Here is a 16,309-nt window from a genome sequence, read left to right on the forward strand (position 1 = left end):
TGAAGTTCATAATTTCAGAGGCAAAATATGGGAGTCAGCAGCCCCAAGCTCTCCTCCAGGCTAGGACCTTTGGATCACCAAGGCACTCAGGCAAAACACAACAGAATTTTCAAATCGGGTGGCCAGTTTTGTGTGCCCAAACCAATACCTGAGGTCTCTGGGATGATCTGAATTTCAGAGCCTTTGCTCTTCCTGCATATCTTCCTAAACACACAGGTCCTCAGGGTTTTTTTGAAAGAAACTTCCTACATAGGTTAAAATGGCCATTCAGAAAAAAAACCTCAACCAATAAACCCAAAAAATACAGTGTTATGAATGAATTCTACCCGTTTCAACATACATATTTCATTCTTCCATTCATGTAACATCTCTGGAGCTTGTAAACCTCACGATTTTACATAAATGGAAGAGCTTATTTTATGTTTCCTAGTCCATATAACAAGTGTATTAAATTAATTAACCTCTTTTGCAATGTTCTTTAGAACTACAGATGATGACTTTGAAACTGCTGATCTTTTTCATCTGTGTTATGTAAGACACGTTTTCCAGTAGCTCTGAATGAACAGTCAGATGCACAATGTTCTTTTTGTCACAAGGACTGTGCCTGAAGCTACCCCACAGATTCAAAAGGAGCTTATTAGCATAAATAAGGTCTAATGATTTTGTTCAGGAAAAATTTCACTGTTGGGATCAGTGGCAACTAATTTTTGCAGCATCTAATTGCCATTTTTACTAATCAGAAAAGAAAGGACTAAAGCTGAAATAATGTATTCCTGGCCTACGAATTCAGCAATTCACTGGAAGTTTTAAGGTTTAAATGAAACATATTAAAAAGGAATTTCAACAAAATCGTCAGAATATGAAATGTCTCTTTCTCAGTTTTTGTGCATAAAAATTGGCTTTTGGCTTTCCAGGCTTGTGTGATTATTTAACATGGGATGCAAAGCTTACAAGGAGGCACCAGATGGCGCCTCACTGGAGACGCTGGTGATGTATTTCTCGTTTTAAACATTCACAGAATCGTTTAGGTTGGAAAAATGCATTAAGATCACTGAGTCCAACCACTAAACCACGTCCCTAAGTCCCACACCTAAACGTCTTTTAAATACCTCCAGGGACGGTGACTCCACCAGATTCCCTGGGCAGTTTGACAACACTTCCTGTGAAGAAATTTTTCCTAATATCCAGTCTACACCTCCCAACCTGAGGCCATTGTGTCTCATCCTGTTATGCATTACTTGGAAGAAGAGAACAAACTCCACCTGACTACAGCCTCCTTTCATGCAATTGTAAAGAGGGAGGGGTAAGGTCTTCCCCGAGCCTCCTTTTCTCCAGGCTAAACACTCCCAGCTCTCTGTTTCTCCTCATCTGTGCTCCAGACCCTTCTCCAGCTCTGTTCCCCCCCTCTGGACACGCTCCAGCCCCTCAATGTCCTTTTTGAAGTGAGGGCCCCAAAGCTGAGCTCAGGATTGAAGGTGCATGGCAGTCAGCCCCATTGCCAGGTCACTGCCCTGCTGGCCACGCTGTTTCTGATCCAGGCCAGGATGCTACTGGCCACCTTGGCTACCTGGGCACACACTGGCTCACGTTTAGCCACTCTTGATCAGCGCTCCAGGTCCTTTTCTGCTGAGCAACAAACTGACTGAGGGTGCCCTCAATCCCGTTGTGCAGATCATCATTAAAGATATTGATGATGAACTGACCCCAGCACTGGGCCTTGGAGGCTGGACACCAACTGGATTTGACTCTCTCAGCACTCTCTGGGCCCAGCCATCCAGCCATTTTTTTAATCCAGTGGGCACCTATCCAGCTCATGAATAGCCACTTTGCCCAGAAGAGTGTTATGGGAAATGGTATCAAAGGCTCTTCCAGACAGTTAATATAAGTAAGGCAGTACTTACAGTCTTATATAAAACTCATTTTTCTTGAGCAGTTTTTCTAATGAGAAAAGGAATGCAGAGAATTCAAGTATACTGGCTGAGTCAGTGGATGGAGTGGACTCTAATAAAACAAGCCTTTTTAGCTACTCTTGTGAACTTTGCACTGAATGCTGGATGCATCAGGTGACTGGGGGACCAGGGTGAAAGCCTCCAGTAGGGTTGACAGCAACATGAAAGAGAGAAAGGTGAAGGACTTCTCTACAGTGTCTCAGAGCTCTCATCCTCCCAAAGGCCGCGTCCACATATACTTGTGGGCAAGAAAAAGAGTCAATTGAGTGCACAAAATAGGAATTTCAAGGAAAAAAACCCTTTTGACAAACTATAGAAATTCAAGTAGCATCCACATCAAGCGTACTCAGGTACAAGCACTGGGAAATCGAATGAACTTCCAGCAGCCAGAGTGAGCTTGGGAAGAGTTGAGTACCTTCCTGAAGACACCCTGAGTCTAAACAAAATGAAAGAGGCACAGCATATCAAGTGGAGCTGATTCCTGTGTATAAAGGACTTTAAACCACATTTTAATTACAGACTCAGAGAATGGTTAAAGTTGGAAGGAACCACTGGAGGTCATATAGTCCAATCTCCCTGATCAAACAGGATTCCCAAAAGCACATTTCTAAGGATGGTGAATATATCCAGAGGAGACTCCACAGCCTCTCTGAGCACCTTGTTCCAGTGCTCAGTCACTCTCACAGTAAATGAGTTCTTCCTCACATTCAGGTGGAACTTCAGAAGGCACAGGACTGATTGCTGAGGAGCTGCACCACTATGCCTGCTCTCTGCTACCCCAGGAGCCTGGGGAGACCCACAAAGCAGGCTGTGCTCACATGAAAGTACACCCTCCTCACCGCAGTTTCTCAAAACACCACCAGTCTTCAATTATCTGTCTGCTCATCACTGCCCCGAGGGGAATGGTATGCAAATCATAGTGCCTGGTGCCCTGGAGGGCTGTGCTGAGGATGACTTTCTTGGCCAGAAAGATCCATAAAGCAGTGCCAGACCCTCAGGGACAATCATGGACAAATTAAAGTCTTCAAAATTGCAGTTTGCTGCAGCCCAGCCCCTGAAGAACCAAGTGCCTCAGGCACATACAGGCCCATCAGCATTTCTGAGCATCCTATATAACGCCTGCAGGGTTCACAGGGCTGGGGGGAGAGCACCCAGATACAGCCCAACTCACCGAGTACCACCAGCAAAGCACGTCGAGCAGCAAAGCATGATGCTCCCCTCTCCTCCTCACCTCACCCTCACCCTCACGGACGTGTCCTGCTCAAAACACAGCGATAGTGGCCTCCTGCCTCTTGAAACTGAGTCCTGCTCCCCAGAGACAGAGGAGGAACCACCGGCCAGGGGAGGACCCGAGTCCTTGTCTCTGCTTCACTAATGTAAGACATTTGTATATTCACTGGGATAACGACTGAAATGCTGCTGAGCAGCCTGGTGAGAAAAAGGAGGGCATAATGCAGTAGAGAAATAGATTCTCTCACACCGCACGTCAGATACAACAACTGCAGTGGTTCGGTGAGGACTGTGGATTTGGTGAGAGCGCTGCAGCTCCAGAAGCTGCCTCTGATGCCTGTGGAGGGCTCTTAGCCCAAGTGCACCCTCCACACACAATCACCATTTGTGGTGGCATACAAGCAGAGCGAGGTTTATAACCAGGCTATGTCTTTTAGCAGGACAGCCAGGACAGGTGGAAAGAGGAGTTTTCAGTGACCTGGAGAAAGCTCCGGGTGCCTGAATGCTCGTCTCCCTCTCTCGCAGCAGTAGCACAGCGAATACACCAGCCCCTACAGCACAGGGTATTACAGCGCCCACTGCGACCCACACACAGCAGCGGGGTTAGCACCAGCCCCATATCTGTGCCTTCCTCATCTTCAAAGAAACTAACATACACCCAGTTCAGTTTCTGGACTACATTACTATTATGAAGTAGCCCGAGTACTTCACGAAAATGCACAGAGAATTATATTTCTTGAGATAGTCATATATAAAAATTCTAGCAACTGCAGAATAAAAACTGTTCTGTGGTGAAAAATCTTCAGGGAGCATATGAAGTAGTGAAACACGGAGCCACAGGGCCCATGTGTGTTTTTAGCACAGCCCATAAAAGGCTGTGTATTCAGGTCCTCACTCTTGTTTTCCACTGATTGATGTGGGCGTCGCAGGTGCCCATTTACAGCTTTACATCGGTCTTTTTCAAAGAGCTGTCGATTTCAGTGGTGTGAAATTCACCCACCTACCCCTCCAGACAGCAGTCTGGATGTTCCAAGGGCCTTGCATGGTATCTTGCATATGCCACACGCACTGTTAATTTATTTGAATTTTATAGGTGATACAACCAATTGCATCTGACAAAAACCATAGCCCCTTTAAAATAATGAATTAAAGCTAAATGAGAAAAGAATTCAACCAAAACAAAAACTAACAAACAAAACAGCAAAAAAAGGAAAAAAAAATTACCAACGCAAACCCCCCAACAACAACAAAACAAGGATGAGAAAGCTGCTTAAAGATGTAAAGAGCAGGTTTTCTAGTTTTCAAATCATATTTCTAGTTTCTTTTGGTAATTTCTGTGTACATCCTTTACCATGTTCAAACCTTTCTCAGTAGAATATCAGCTTTGAATCTCCTGGGTATATAAATCTTCTTGTGGGGACTTCTACAATAACCCTGTAAAATATCTCTCTGACTTGATTACATTTACCCTCAGCTCAAACTCTGTTTTGGCACATTTTCAAGGTCAAGGCTTGGATATGATTAAAAAATTTCCAAGTGCTAGTCTCCCCCCTACAAGTAAAATGTGGATATAATTAATACTGTTTACTTTGTTTTCTTTGCAAACAAGAGTTTCTGTTTGTTTGAAATACTTTTTTTGTGTGTTTTCAGCACTTGGATCAAAAAAGAAATATTTTAATTAATATCTTTCTCCTAGTTAATCTAAAAAACCCCTCACTGATATTTTCAAAACAGCAAAATCCTATTTGATTTCAGTTTAAAGAGATATGTCACTAGGAATATTGTTCTGAACTTAAGTGGGGTCAGGCTGGAAGCAAAGGATTCCCACACAAGTAGGGACATGGCTTCAGGTGGGCACATTTTCCTCCTTTTTCTCCATATAAGAGTCATCTAAGGCTGAAGAAATGTCTGCTGTTATAGTGTTTTCACCTATGAAACCTTTTTTTTTTTTTTTTTTTTTTTTTTTTCTTTTGCATGTTAAATAAATACATGAACATAGAACAGACCTTGGCAGTGTTGCAGTTAAGACAACAAAAACAAAACAAAACAAAACAAGATATCTGAGGGCCTTCTGGGGCTTGAACCTACTTCATATGACCAAGAGCCTGACTCAAGCAGATCTTTTTTATTTGCATAAGGACTGCAGGTCTACACCACGAAATGCAATGAGACCACCACAAAGAGAAGGAAATCCTGAAGAAATTAGGACAGCTGATAAAGATGTCCTCTTAAAGAGAAAAATAACCATTATTAAACTGTCTAAACTGCCTGATCTGATTCACGGCCACATGAACCTTTATGCGGCTGAGGATACAACAGGAACTGTCCAGGCTTTTGCTCATAGAAAAATGCACAAAATGGGGACACAGCTAACATGTTAACAAATTTAATCCCATCTGCGCCCCTTTTTTAGGTGCACTGATTTATCTCATAGAAAGACACATCTTTTTTAAACTATCCCTAGTTGAGAGAGGTGAGGCATTTCAATACCTTGGAAAAAACTGGCTTGTCTTCCCTTTTCCTTCAGAACAGAAATAAACCCAGCACGTAGAATCCAGACACCAAATGTCTACCAGTCCTGGCAGACTGGCAAGTCCTCGCTCTCTCTTCCATCCTCTCACCCCAACCATTCCTAGAGATACACTGCAAATCAAAGCAGGTTAAAAAGTTCCCTTCCTTTGACAAGTTTTACAGTTGGATGTGTTTCCTGCCCTGGTGCTCAGCGCTGGCAGCGGTGAGACCCAGCGAGCTGCAAACTGCTGCTGCCTCCGATCCCAGCGGGGCTCTGCCCCTGAGGAGCATCCGTGGGCAGGGACAAGCTCTGCTGTCCCCTGGCTCCCTCTGCTCCCCGGGGAGCGGTGTCACCGCAGCATTCACTAAACACCCTGCATTTCTTACCAGGCATCTGCTGCTGCCTGCTGTAATGGCAAAGCACAGAAGGGTAAAACAATCGCGTCTTGCTTTTTGGGTCATTTCGGACAGATGGGCCACTTTCCAAGCATCACAAATTTTCCTAAGTTGAAACATGTCACCACAAGTTCAGTTGAAGGTCACTTTTTTTTTTTTTCTTATTTCAGCTGAGTGCAAAGATAACAAATGTAAGTATAAAGGGAAAAACATCCTGTTGGAACAGTACTCCCTGTTTTCTACGGATGAGAAAAGTATAAGCAACATTTCAACAACAAAACAATGTGATCCGTTGCTGAATGGTTTCCTTTAAACCCATATCATAATGTGTAACTTAATAAATTTCAAAGTCTTTAGGAATGCAATATAAAAATAATGAAGAAAAATGCTAGTAATCAAAAATATGCAACTGCATGGGTTTGCACAAGGATTATCAGGGGGTTTTAGGCAAATACTATTTTACTTTCTCAGCATAAAACTTTGGAAAGTATTTTTTCTAATGGATTAAACAAGTAAACTGCAAGGAAACTCAGGTCACTTAAATATTAATAGGTTTCTTCATTATTTTAAAGCAAATAATCTAGCTGATTTAAGTTTTGTTTAACTCATGTTTTGTTTTTTTATTTAGCAAAACAAGACTTTCAGAAAGAAACAATTCATTGGTTTAGTGATTGCTGACTGCTGTAGACCAACAGCAGCTCTGTTTTGCTCAGCCTTCAGAGAAGGCTCCCCGCCCTAGTAAACCTCCTTTTCACAGCAGACAAGACTGAAACCAGCTTATAATTATACTTGTTGAAGATTCCCATGGCAGAGACAGATGTTCCTGGGCATCCACAGAGAGCCTGCAGAACTATTTCATTTATTATCTTTTCACTGTGCATGGCTACCCTTCTCCAAGACACTGAAATCAAACAACTTTGATGGCAACATCTGATCCAAACCATGTAAAAAAGACTTGAGTAAACTGTTGCTTTCATGAAGAAAGCAGGGACATGTCCTTTGCCAGCTGCAGGGAGGGCCTCCAGTGCCTGTGGTCCCAGCTCAACATTTCAGTCTTTTGGGAGAGGAGGAACACTGTGATTAAATCCTTTAAAACAAAAAACCCAACACACTTTGGGCAAAGAAGCCAGAATGGATGATGGAAAGAGGCAAGGAGCAGCAATATGTTCAGGTGACAGCTGTAGTCATCAGAGGAGGAACACCCTCAGCTCTGTGCTCCCTTGGCACCAAGTGAGAGCAGTAGCACAATCTTCCTCTGTGGTAGCCTAAGCCACGAAAGCTGGTTTGAAAGTGGGTGTGGGACTATAACCTTACCTTCATATCCCTGTTTGCTGGGAGTCTAAATCTGCTGAAGCATCTGCTTGATTCTGCAGATAATTAGATAATTCCAGCATGGTTTTGGAAGGTACTGAATTAAAAAAAAAAAAAAAAAAAAAAAAAAAAAAAAAAAAAAAAACACAAAAAAAAAACAAAAAACAAAAAAAAAAAAAAAAAAACTAGGAAAACTTGTTGCTTCCTACTCTGATGCATTATGAATAAAAGAAATAAGCCAAACTCCAAACTCTATTGCATAAGGGTAGGTGGGAGCACAGTCAGACTGCAGAACAGAAGGCACAAGGGAGAGACACAGGAAACTTTAGGAGAAGTGGCAGATTCAATTCACAAACCAGGCTCGATGGCAACAGCAACTGCCAGGACAGCACAGTAGATAAAGGGTACCCAATATCCCATGCCTGTCACAGCCATCTCCTGCCATCTGTGGGCAATGCTGGGCTGGCTTGGCAGAGCAATGGGAGGGCAGAAAAAAATATCTTAGTGTTGAGGGTTGAAAGAGACAAAATATATTAGAACAGAGCTTTGGAGACTCCAAAAGGGAATCTCCTTCTTGTTCCTGCTCTTGTGCGCTTTGGGAGGAGCAAAACATCCTTGTGATCTCTGCCCTATTGCTAATGCTCTTTCAGTAGTACTCCACTGCACAAGTTATATGTTAGGGAATGTCAAAAAATGTAGAGTCTTTAGGTGGACTAAATTTATGTAGTCGAGCACAAATGACCCGAGTCAGTGCTTTTGGACTTGGCAGCCAGCTGAAACTGGGACCCTTCAGGTTGTTTCCTGTAAGCAAGGACTTAGATTCTCTGGTACAATCATGTCATTTACAAGGAATATACAAAGAAATGTTGTTCCCCTGAGCAGGGAAAGGAATCCTTTTTTTCTGGATATCCAAAAGGCACTTAAGGGCTTCTTACATTCCTCCCGGATGAAGGTTCATCAGCTACCAAGGAAATTTCACCCCATCTTACAGCATTCCCTCCGTCCAAGCTGGAGGGGTGACCTTTTCTGGGATTTACCTATTGTCTTCACTGCCATTTCAGCTGCTCAACCTCAGCATGGAAAGAAATAAAAATAGGCATTTACAGGTGATGGCAACTTAATTATTTACCAAATATTGTTTCATCAGGATGAAACATTAGATTGCATTTCTCTTACCCTCCCAATGACCATATTTTCATCCACTGGATGTTTATGATTGTCCTAGCCAAAATTTATTTTGGGTGTGCAAAGAGCCTTTGAGGAATGTCTGAAATGACTGAGGAAACCGTACCTCTCTTCTAGTGTCACCTGGTGAAGGTACCAGATTGCAGCCACAAACTCATGCTCTTCTTTCTCCAAAGACAGCTGAACCAAGCCGTATTTTCTCTTTATACAGCCTGTGAAGTCTTTAAGTATTGCACTGACCATTCTTTGCTGGTCCTGATACAAATGAGTGCCAGTTCCCACCATGTCACTCACACCTGAGGCCAATGCTGGCACATCAAACCGTGGGCTGCTGCAGCTGGAGGGGCGCCGATTTGTTACAGTCCTTGCAGTTGCAATCAGAGTTTCCCTGTCCCCTTTAGTAGCTCCAGCAGTGAATTTGGTGCAGGGTTGGTCCCTCTTTGCTGCTGCCACAGCACAGGTTCCTCACCGCCAGCTTGTCCCAGCTGCCATAACTCTTGTCCCATTCCCCCATTCTCGTGTCACATTCTCCTGGCCAGAAAAGCTTTTCAAGCTGTCACATTCATCAGCAGCACCAGGGACATACAGCTAATACTACTTAAAATATTTTTCAGCAGGGCGAAATACACAGCAATAGGTTCAAATCCACAAATGTCCTATGGGTAGTAACTCCTATCTTGAAATTCACTTCAGTGTTTTTGCCCTTTTTACTGCTATTTGTCACGAGTGCTGGTGCATCTTGCAGCACCAAAATCTCCTGCCTCAAGGACTAGTACTTAAATTAGTCAGTCTGGGGCAACTCTGCAGAGCCCAGTTGCTGAAGTCAAGTAATTGAAAATTCACGGTGTGAGATGAGGTGTCCCTGAGCTGTATTCTTCCCCTCTGCTTTGTCAGCTGAGGGAAGTGTTTCAATCCTCTCCCAGGTTTGCACAAGGCTCCCTGCAAAACCTGGAGTGACTCCTTGGAGCCTGTTTCACAAGTCCTGCCTTTGCTGCCTCTGAGAGCTTTTGCTATTGCACAAACAGAACAGTACAATCATCCTTTCTTCAGGTTAACACATTTTCGCCTTACGAATTATCCACTTCTGGCAAAAGTATGACCTGGGGTGGTGGTTTGTGTGTAAACACAAGGGATGGATGTGTCTGGGAACTAGGGGGCTGGTGCTGGATGTGTAGCCTGGCAGCCTCAGCAGCTCATCCTGCCATGTCCCGGCAGTCACCTCCACTGCCACATGTGCCAATATAGAGACAGAAGCTTGAAATTTGGCATAGATCAAGAGGCCTGCATGAACAAAGCACTATTACCCAGGTCAGTCCATATATCCCAAGTTCTTTGAGCACCACAGGTATGAGGCAGGACCTCAGCTGAACATGCCATTAACAGCAAGCAGCAGGGAACAAAAGTCTGTGAAGAGAATAAAATGTGATCTTTCAGTGATAGGGACAGGAGGCAGGTGCTGCAGGAGAAGAATGGCAGCAACAACTCTGGCCGTGTGCCACCAGTGGTGTTTCTGCAGGTTTCTACATCAGATGTCATGGGAGGAAGAAGTTAGGTTATGGACAAGGATGGGTTTCCAAGAAATTCTTCAAAATAAAAAAGAAAGATAAAACTGGTGAAGAGCTAAGTGACAGCAAAGCCAGAAAGATCTTCAAAACTAGAAGGCTTTCAGGTCAAACTTTTTTCCTAGCCAAAAATATACATGGAAACAGAAGAAGAGAGGGTGAGAATCCAGAAACACGTGCAGTAGTGCATTATATGGAAAGGCCAGGACTGCTGTGGACCAGACACAGCTGAGGCCCTCACGAGCCCCTCATGAGGCCAAGATGGCAGTGCCTCAGAACAAAACAGAAAAGGGTAAAAAGTACTGTGCAGGTAGTGATGAGTGAGGGGGGAAGTAAGAGAAACAGACACCAAGGTCGCCAAGGAAGGAGGGGAGGAGGTGCTCCAGGCACCAGAGCAGAGGTTCCCCTGCAGCCCTCAGAAAAGACCTTAGGGAAGCAGGTGTGTCCTGAATGACCCTGGCCCATGGAAGGGCCCCACAGCAGGGCAGGGAGATGTGTGAGCAGGAGGGAGCAGGAGAGAGAGGCTCTTACGGACTGGCCATCCCCCCAGTGCTGCCTGGGATGGTGGGGAGAGGTGGAGGAACCAAGAGTGGAGAACTGGGAAAAAGGGAAAGAAAGGTGCTGATTTTTTAATTTACTTCCCACATCTAAATCTATTTTAAATGGCAACAAATTGAATTAGTTTTTACCAAGTTGAGTCTATTTTGCCATGACAATAACTGGGTAAGTGATCTCTCTATCTTTACCTCAATCCATGAGCTTTTCCATCTTATTTTCTCGCCCTGCCCTATTGAGGAGGGGGAATGAGGGAGTGGGCCTCTGGCAGCCAGACAAGGCCAGGCAAGGCCAACCCAACACAGCTTTTTGCTAAAAATCTCTACAAGAAACACTGAAGTCAGATCAATAAAGGAGAAAGCTTTTGGACAAGACTACTGAGTTACTTCACAAGAAAACCAGTACGGATGGAGGGCATGAAGCCCCACAAAGAAATTAAAATGTCTGGCTACGAACTGTACTAGAAGAGCAGGTGTCTGAGGACACAGTTTGCCAGCCATGGATGTAATCCATCTGCAATAGGAGAAAAGTTCTGTCCGGCTTAGGACAAGGGGACAGGAGCTGAGCATACCTGCTATTATCTTGTATTTTTAATCTTTTCACCCAATTTTTCACATACAGCACTATTAACTAGAACTTCTAAGCAATTTGTCTCTTCAGTGTTTTGAAGCATGAAGCCTTCTAGGACAAAAGACCATTTACCATGAATCTTTCTCATGGAATTTAACCAACTGTACACAATAGGAAAATAGTTCTTCAATAGTGATGGAGCCAATACATATTTATTTCTACATTTATGTCTCTTTTTGTGTACCAAAGTGACCCTGTTCTCTTCTATTCTAACTGTGTGGAGCACACACAGTTTCATGAGTTTTGAGACAAAGAAAGCCTGTGAGATCATTTGGTCTGGCTCCCTACAAACACAGTTGTCATCTCACCCAGTGATGAGCACAGGGGAGGGTGAATCCCAGCTGGGCTGGTGTGGGTGACATGGGGAGACCTGTGCTGGGAGGCTCAAAACCCCTCATCCAGCAAGGTCAAGGATACTGTCAGATTTGTAAGTACCTGAAAACAAATTTGTGTTACTGATGTGCCAGCAATATCAGGTTATGATGTGCTTCCATAAGTCGTCCATTAATCTGGGGAAGTGCCAGAAATGAGCACTTCCAATAGCACTCAGAAATTTGGGGATTCTGACAAGTTGGTGCTAGCCCCAGGGCTGCCAGGGGCTTCATTCATCTCTCACAAATATTCATTACCTCCACTTCAAGTTCAGCTAATGTCAAAGGATTCATTTGGCATCCTTTGGTAAAGGCAGCAGTGCAGGCACAGCTATGAACAGCTCCAGCTTTCAAGAATGATGCTAACATATCTTTAGCTCTCTGGCATTCAAACTCAGCTGGCATCCTTGATAAATAATTGGAAACTTTCTTGCTGCAGTGACATTAAACTCATAGTTTAACTTCATATTACAACCTCTGAAATAAGCTAATATTTTGCAGAATAAATATTACCACACAAATAGAGTACTATTTTGTTTTCTTAACATCTTATACAGGCCAGCCTTCTAGGAGGAAACATTTCTCCAGTCTTGCACTTCATGAGAACCTCTTAATCTGAAAATGTCTCTATCTGTCCCTGAACAAGTACAGAAGGTCTTCTGTGGACAACCAATCTTAGGGGCACAGCCACCTTTGCTTTCTTTCAGGTACAGGCAAACCCTCAGTGTCTCTCCCTATCCACCAGGCACAGCCACTGCTCTCTGCCAGCCCTCAGCCCACCTCCCCAACCCCAGCACACATCCAGTGGGGAGGGCTGGAGCACTCAAACTTTAGGCAGAACCTCGACACCCTTGAAATGCCCTATTTCCCTTTTTTGTTTTTCATCAGACAAGTCAGTGTCCCAATTCCACTTGCAGAGCTCAGAGTTTCCAACACAGACGTGGTGGCAATAAAGAACAGCGTGCACAAGCACTCACTGACATGCTGACAGGAAGCATGCATAGATCAGCAGAAATTAGAAGCAAATCACAGTCAAAATCTAAGCAAATTAGAAGCAAAAAGAAACTTGAAAAAAGGACCCAAAACTAATACTTCAAAATCAGAATAATCAAAATCATTATGAGTCCGTTATGAGTAAGGGAACTATGAGGCATGCAGTATTTTACTGCTCCTTATGAATTTGCCTCTCTAATCAGCACTTTACAGTTGTGGTATAGGGAGTTATGGAAAAAAAATATAGATACTCAAAGTATTACTACCCTGATTAAAGAAAACCATGTATTTCCCCTGAAGAAAAAGGCTTAGGGAGAGGTACCTGTAACAGGAACCTTATTGAGACAGATTGCCTTTAAGCCCAGGACTTTACCAGTGAAGCTCCAGACACTGGAAATTTTAATATAAATCAAAAGCCAAGTGATGTAGGAGTTCTAAACTCGTATTTATGTACTTGCATAATATTAATACTGTAGGAGGTAAATATAAACAAAAAACAAGACACTTTGCTCATGTCTGTGCTGGATGCCAATTTTGATATTGCCATAAGGTTAGAATATATATGAAAAGCAGTTTATATTAAAAAGGTTAAGAGAGTACATGTCTTCAGAAGGCAAAACAAGCTACACAAGAACTACTGCGGTTTCTAAAATGCATTTTCTTCTCTGTGCATTAAATAGTATTTCCTCATTTATTATGAATCAGGGGACTTTCAACATCACTCCTGAACGCAGTTTAGAAGGACTTTCTACTTCCAAATCCCAATCCGAGTTGCATTTTGCAAAACCACATTCATGCTACTTTCATTAGCTGACTTTGCTTGTAATGATATTTATTTAAGGCTGCTTCGGCAAGCCAGGAAAGCACGCGGGGCAGAAGGGGAGTGCAGATGCTCCTACCGTACCAGCGAGTCTTTTTTCTCCATGTCTGAAACTCGACGTGGGAGCTGCGCTCGGGGAACGTCCCGGGGAGATCGGGAATGTCCCGGGGAGATGGGGGCTGCCCGGCTGAAGTCAGGGTGCCAGCTGCCCCGGCAGGACAATGGCTCCATTGGGACAGAGCTGGGGGACAAAGGCGCTGCTTTCAGGAATGGCTTTATATGCATACATGTGACCTTTGCCTGAAATGGCTCTTTGGAAAGTGTCCCTATCCTGAAGCTCTGCTTTCAAATGCAGAACTCTTGGGCCTTGCTTAATCTGTCCTTTTATTTTTCCTTTTTTATTTTGTGCTGCGGATGCCTCAGGAGAGGTCATGTGCAGATAACAAGGTGGTGCTGAGCTTTTTCTCATCACTTGATAGAGCTATTCAGTAATGGATAGGATTATTTTCTTCACTTTTTGAAGTCCTTCACCAGGATCTGCTATCTGGAGTGTGTTTTCTGCTTTTAGGAATTTAACTACAAAACCAGAGTACCCCAGTTTCCAATCCCATGCCGCCTTGGGCCAGCCTCCACTGGCTGACACTTCCAGAGGCTTCTAAGCTCAGGCTACCTTTGCTGGAGTGAATGTAATTTTAAATTTATGCATCTAGATAACAAGAGCAGGGCCTTTGAGTTTTTAATGAATTGGAGTGACTTGTTTATTATAAATAAATTTATTATGAATTTATTTATTTTGACTGTGATTTTTAAGTATTTTGAAGGCTTCTTACTTGAATGGGTATAAATAGTGGCCTTCATTACACAGCATGCATGAAATCCACCTGCCATGCTAGCTGGGCTGGAGGTGGATGGGTGAAGACAGAATTTATCACCTTTACCTTGGGATATGGCAGTGAATGCTGCAGGTGATCTGATGGGCCCTCAGAGCGATTCTTTACTAAGTTACAGGGAAAGTAAACAGCATAGCCAAACATAGCCAAATATTCCTTTATATGACCTTGATTTTTGCTGTATATCTCTCTGACAAACTTATATTTGCACTGACGTTTTTGTGCTGAAAAGATTCGGGAGTTTTGAACCTATTTTTAGTTTATAGCAAAACACACCAAACATTTTTGAGATTAAAACAAAGAATGTGTTCTTTTCTATACAAATATTAACCACAATTATCTGTCCTTTCTATAAACAGATCTCAGGCTTACATAATGTGGAGCAACAGATGAGATTTTGGGGACCAGGGAAGAATGGCCTTTGTCAAATGAATACATTCATTCATTGCTACCAAATTCCATACAAATTCTGTAAAGTTATAAATCTTTAAGAGATCTTTGTGTATGCTGAGCTCTGTGTGCAACTTGCTCACACTTAATGGCTGAGCTCTCTGGGGATCTTCTCTGGATGTCTTTGAGGCCATGGATCACACTGCAGGTTTATTTCAAAGGAAATGAGCTTTAAAAGGTGCTCACACTCCCAGTCAGATCCAGGAGTGAGGTCATGGCTGTCTGTCATACACCACTCTCTCAGCACAGTTGCACACATAGCCTGCATCTCTCCCATAAAAAATGTGCTGTTGAGCATGCTGGGAAAGCAAATTTCTTGTGCTGAAATAAATCCCAGCCCACCCCCCAAAAAACCCCAAACCCCATTGTGAAATCTCCCCAACCATCCTCCCTATTCTCTACAGCTCCTTCCTTCTACATCAGTCTTTCAAGGGAGGAAACATTGAAAAGGAGGCTAAAATCAAAGCTTTGAGGAGCTATTGCATAGGTAGCAGGTCCTGTATCATAAATGAAACAGGGCTGCTGTTGGAAAGACAGCACAGAGCACTTGATAATGCATAGAGAACACAGAAGCAGACAGATTTCAAGAGTTTGAGGAATATTAAAATTTCAAAGAATTTTAGATACAAATTCAGTTAGAATACTACAAGTAATAAATGCAAGCAAATTAAAATATACATATCTTCTGCAATATCTAAATGCAAAATATTTGAGCAAAGGGAGTAAAAAAGTACCAGAGAAGGAGAAACAAACTAGCAAATGCACAGATCTCTACCTCATAGCAAGCTGTTCCAAACATTGTGCTCCCTAATACTTGTTTGAATTCAGTGTCAAAAAAGATGCATCTCACTTGCCTTAGAAGCTAATGTGCAGCCTGCCATGCCATTGACCTTTTAGCCTCATCTAACTTAAATATAATTTTCCTCTTTTTTCCTTTGATTTTAGCTTATCACTTTTAATTACTTGTTACACTGTGAAAAAGAATCTATACTCCAGCAGAGGGGTTTAAACTTACTGTTACAAGTGCTCTGCTGAATAAAGACATGACTACATTATAAACTAAATTATTTCTTCACATTTGCAGAGTTAATATATACCTCACTTGAGCATGATTTGCAGGAACTGGCAAGATTTAACATTTCCCAATATATTCATCGCACTCTAAAAATACTTTGGTCAATCTTTACATCAGTTTAACACCACAGCATTCTTGGTCATAAAGCTACTCACTTTGGAGTCATACTCAATTAAAATAAATCTTAGGCAACTCTCCCTCTGTATAAACACATTCGGGCTGTTTAGCAAAACAGATGCTGCTGTCCCTAGGTGTCATGAAGAGCAGTGGGTATTGCTTTAGGTGATGCTTCCTCAGAATTAACTACCACAGTTCAAGCAGGGGCAGTGATCTGGGGCAGAGGGGCACACAGTGATGGAAGTGGAAGCTAGTGCCTGTCCT

General features: G+C 43.0%; 1 protein-coding gene across 1 annotated transcript in view; it reads right to left on the reverse strand.

The window, feature by feature from the left end:
- ENPP2 (ectonucleotide pyrophosphatase/phosphodiesterase 2) overlaps positions 1 to 13,685 on the reverse strand; it is a 72,036-nt gene extending 58,351 nt beyond the window's left edge. The window contains exon 1 of the mRNA XM_066335268.1: positions 13,598 to 13,685. Within this exon, the coding sequence (XP_066191365.1) occupies positions 13,598 to 13,618 (21 nt within the window). The 5' untranslated portion in view covers positions 13,619 to 13,685. The remainder of the gene's footprint in view (positions 1 to 13,597) is intronic.
- Positions 13,686 to 16,309: the final 2,624 nt, after the last annotated feature.

This window comes from Sylvia atricapilla, chromosome 1 (genome assembly GCF_009819655.1).
Source record: "Sylvia atricapilla isolate bSylAtr1 chromosome 1, bSylAtr1.pri, whole genome shotgun sequence".
Taxonomy (NCBI): Eukaryota; Metazoa; Chordata; class Aves; order Passeriformes; family Sylviidae; genus Sylvia; species Sylvia atricapilla.